At 35.4% G+C, this 4,284-nt stretch overlaps 1 protein-coding gene across 1 annotated transcript; it reads left to right on the forward strand.

Annotated features, from left to right (window-relative positions):
- Window positions 1-2,148: 2,148 nt before the first annotated feature.
- On the forward strand, window positions 2,149-3,090 carry LOC105079557 (olfactory receptor 4Q2). The gene has a single exon (XM_010968357.3). It carries the CDS (start codon window positions 2,149-2,151, stop codon window positions 3,088-3,090), a length of 942 nt encoding a protein of 313 aa, XP_010966659.2.
- Window positions 3,091-4,284: the final 1,194 nt, after the last annotated feature.

Below are 4,284 nucleotides of genomic sequence, written 5' to 3' on the forward strand. Positions count from 1 at the left end.
ATGTTCATCAATGGAATATTTATTTCACTCTAGTATACCCAAGTTTTACAAGTATTATGTATTAGTTAAAAAAGAATTAAAGCTGCATACAGTACATGAAAGTATATCCATGGATGAATCTCTGTCTCTCTTTCTCTCTTCTTTCTTCTCTTTCTCTCTCTATTCCCCTCTCTCTCTTCTCCCCTCCCCTAGTGGTGTAGAGGTGGCAATGAAAGAAAGGGTAAGATTTTTATTCTTTCCTTACATATTTCTATAATTTGGAAAAATAAAATAATATAAAATCTAAAGTGGAAAATTCTGACTAGAGAAGGCATTCTATAGGGAGAAAGCAATGCAACCATGTACTGTTTTTGGCAAGACACGTGCAGCCAAAGTTTCCGTAATGTTTCGTATTTCTTCCCATCAACCTCAGTCCTGGGAACACTCACCTCTCAGTATAACCCAACCACTGTTACCCCAACACACGTTTTTGTATTCCATAATTTCACAAAAGGTTATGATTAAAAATTTTTAATGATCCCCTTTGCAATTTGACTGTGAGTATCTGAATCCCTAAATCCCTAAACATCAAAATTTCCTAATGATGGTTAGTGTAACCAGGGGGTTCCATCTAATTTATTTATCTTCTTGCTTTCATAGTGTATAGGATGGTTCTGTAGTGTTGATGTGCCAGATATCTGTGACTGCAAGACCTGAGAATCTACACTTTATAGACAGAAGACTTAGTCTATTACACTGAAAGCATTTCTTCATGCTCTTGTTACTATTTTCTCATGTTAATGAATCTTTTGACAAACATCATTTTAACAGAATAATATTTAAATCTGAAGGTTTTCTTCATATTATTCCTTGATATTTTCCATTGTTAGAATATAATTAATATAATAATTCTATTTATATAATTTCCTTCATTCAGAGGTATGTAAATTTTTATTGTCTTATTTAAACTAACTTTTATTTGGTTTAAAATTATCTTTTTCAAAATTTTTATTCTTGTTATAAGCCTAAATGAAGATATTCAGTTCACAGATTTAAAAGGGGTACAAACTATGATAAGGTAAGGAAAATCCACCAATATCTAAACTTGAAATTATCATGCCTTAAATCTTCAAAATATTGCTGTGTGTGTGGTTAAGACTGTAGAATTTGTGTCAGTAGCAGCAGTCATGAGCACCCACAGTCCTCAGTGGACTCTCACTCATTTCATCGCATGCAGTAGCATCTTCTAGCCCCTGCTCATATGAATGGATAAAATACACACATACATACAAACACACTCCCTGGATTGCTAATTCTGTTATCTTAGAGAAATAATGTCTCTTTACCCAATTTGACAGGAGTCAAAAGAGAGAGTCAGCCTAATGTCTGAATAACCATTATGGTTCTATTTAGATCAGTAAAACCATAATCTGTGCCCATATGTCCACAGCTGTTACTTAAGATGAGAAATGTATTATAGACATAATAGGCTGGACAGAAATGTATTATAACAATAATAAGCTGGACAGCATTCAGCAAACTTAGGTAAGAATCATTACTTAGGTAATGAACTAGCAACAAGCCCAAAGTGGAATGTAATCCTTTCTCTGGCCATTTTCACAGGGTAGAGCCTGAAGAGTTATCTTGATAGAGAAGGGCATACGGTTATTACAGCAGCCTAACCATCTATGCAGTGTGATGATTTCCTATCCCAAATAAAACCTCTACATACTGTAATGCCTGTTCACTGGAATCTTAAATTCTAACTTCTATGTTATTTTTTCCTAAAGATTTTATATTAAAAAAATAGTATCTCAGGGAAATTTAATGTATGTCTTGAGATTAAATGTAAAAAAGGGGGAGGAAAATACTGACTGATGGAAGAGAGATGCATCAAGTTGAAGTTAAAGGTTCAGTAGTGAGTGATTTCATTATTCAGAAACTCTTGGTTACTTCATTGTCTCAAAACTAGAACTGCTGGAGAATATATATTCATATCATCTAAGGAGAAAATAATTTCTTTTGGCTAATCAATCAAGATGTATCCTAGAGAAAAAGATCCCTTTTGAAGTAAGAATATTCTTACATTCTGAGTGAAATATCTCATTTATTTTTAATGTTACTAATGCCTTTTGTTTAATTTCCTTCACTTAGGTGGAGTCTCATCAAATGGATGAAAACCAAACAGAAGTAGTGAGAGAATTTGTCCTGGCAGGCTTCTCACAGACACCATCTATTGAAGCAGGGCTATTTGTACTATTTCTTCTCTTCTATGTGTCCACTTGGGTAGGCAATGTCCTTATCATGGTCACAGTGGCCTCTGACAACTATCTGAATTCATCACCCATGTATTTCCTTCTTGGCAACCTCTCTTTCTTGGACCTATGTTATTCAACAGTAACTACCCCTAAGCTTCTGGCTGACTTTCTTGATAACGAAAAGCTCATTCCCTATGACCTATGCATTGTGCAGCTCTTCTTCCTGCATTTTGTAGGAGCAGCTGAGATGTTCCTGCTCACAGTGATGGCCTACGATCGTTATGTTGCAATTTGTCACCCCCTGCACTATACCACCATCATGAGTCGAGGATTATGCTGTGTGTTGGTAGCTGCTTCCTGGATGGGCGGATTTGTGCACTCTACTGTCCAGACGATTCTCGCTATCTGTCTGCCCTTTTGTGGGCCAAACCAGGTGGACAATTTCTTTTGTGATGTTCCTCCTGTCATCAAACTTGCCTGTGCAGACACATTTGTCATTGAATTGCTAATGGTATCTAACAGCGGGTTGATCTCCACCAGCTCCTTTGTAGTGTTGGTTTCTTCCTACACCACAATCCTGGTCAAGATTCGATCCAAGGAGGGAAGGCTAAAGGCACTCTCCACCTGTGGCTCTCACCTCATGGTGGTAACCCTCTTTTTTGGACCCTGTATTTTCATCTATGCTCGTCCCTTCTCCACTTTTTCTGTGGACAAGATGGTGTCTGTACTCTACAATGTTATTACCCCCATGCTGAATCCACTTATCTACACACTTCGGAACAAGGAGGTCAAGTCAGCCATGAGAAAGCTGTGGGATAAGAGTGGACTTACTTGGAAAAAGCAGGAGACATAAGAAGTTGAAGTGAGTTTTTGCAAGCAGAGAATCTGAGGTTAAAATAATTACTTTTTCATGAATGGGTTAGAAGATGGTAGCTCAGCCGCTTGGTTTTCTTTCAAACATAATCATAATACTCTATTTATGGCTTTATATTAAACTCAGAAAAACTCCGTTCACACTAAATTGTTCTGTCTTCTGCTTCCTTTTCTCCTCTAAAGCAAATCTGTTTTCTATCAATTGTGTTCTTCCATTCTATCCACTCACTTGATCAAATTTTAGTCTATCCATTTTGTCAATGTAATTTGCTACCACCTAGTGGTATAAACTACCCTTTCCAAATTTGCACCAATTTTTTTCTCCACTTTGCCACAGGTTTTATTTTCTTCTCAACTTTGGTTTATTCTATCTAGATGTCTGTAATAATTTGAGTAAGGAATTTATATGTGTTTCTTACTCTCACAATATATTTAAAGGGATATCAATTAGATGAATTAGAGTCAAGTAATACTTGAGAAGGATGTCAAGAATACTCAGTGGGGAAAAATAGAGTCTCTTCAATAAATGGTGTTGGGAAAACTGGACAACCACATGCAGAAGAATAATATTGGATCTCTGTCTTACCCACTCACACAAATTAATTCAAAGTGAATTAAACACTTAAATGTAATACCTGAATCCATAAGAATCCTAGAAGAAAACATAAGGAAAAAGTTCCTTGACACTGATGTTAGCATCAGTTTTTGGATATGTCAACAAATGCACAAGCAACAAAAGCAAAAATTAACAAGTGGGACTACATCGAACTAAAAAGCTTCTGTACAGCCAGAGAAAGAACAAAATGAAAAGGCAACCCACAGAATGGGAGGGAATATTTGGAAATCATGAATCTGATAAGGGGTTAGTATCCAAACTGTATAAGGAATTTATACAACTCAAGAGCAGAAAATAAACAGTCTGAATTATATGGAAACAGCCTAAAGGTCTGTCAACAGATGACAGGATAAAGAAGATATATATACATATATACACACATATATATATTGCATGTATATAAATATATATATATATATATATATATATATATATATATATATATAAACACACATGCAATGGAATATTACTTTTCATGAGAAAGAAAAAATCTTGCTATTTGTAATAACATGGATGGACCTTGAGGGCATTATGCTAAGTGAAATTAGACAGAGAAAG

This window comes from Camelus bactrianus, chromosome 6 (assembly GCF_048773025.1).
Source record: "Camelus bactrianus isolate YW-2024 breed Bactrian camel chromosome 6, ASM4877302v1, whole genome shotgun sequence".
Lineage (NCBI taxonomy): Eukaryota > Metazoa > Chordata > Mammalia > Artiodactyla > Camelidae > Camelus > Camelus bactrianus.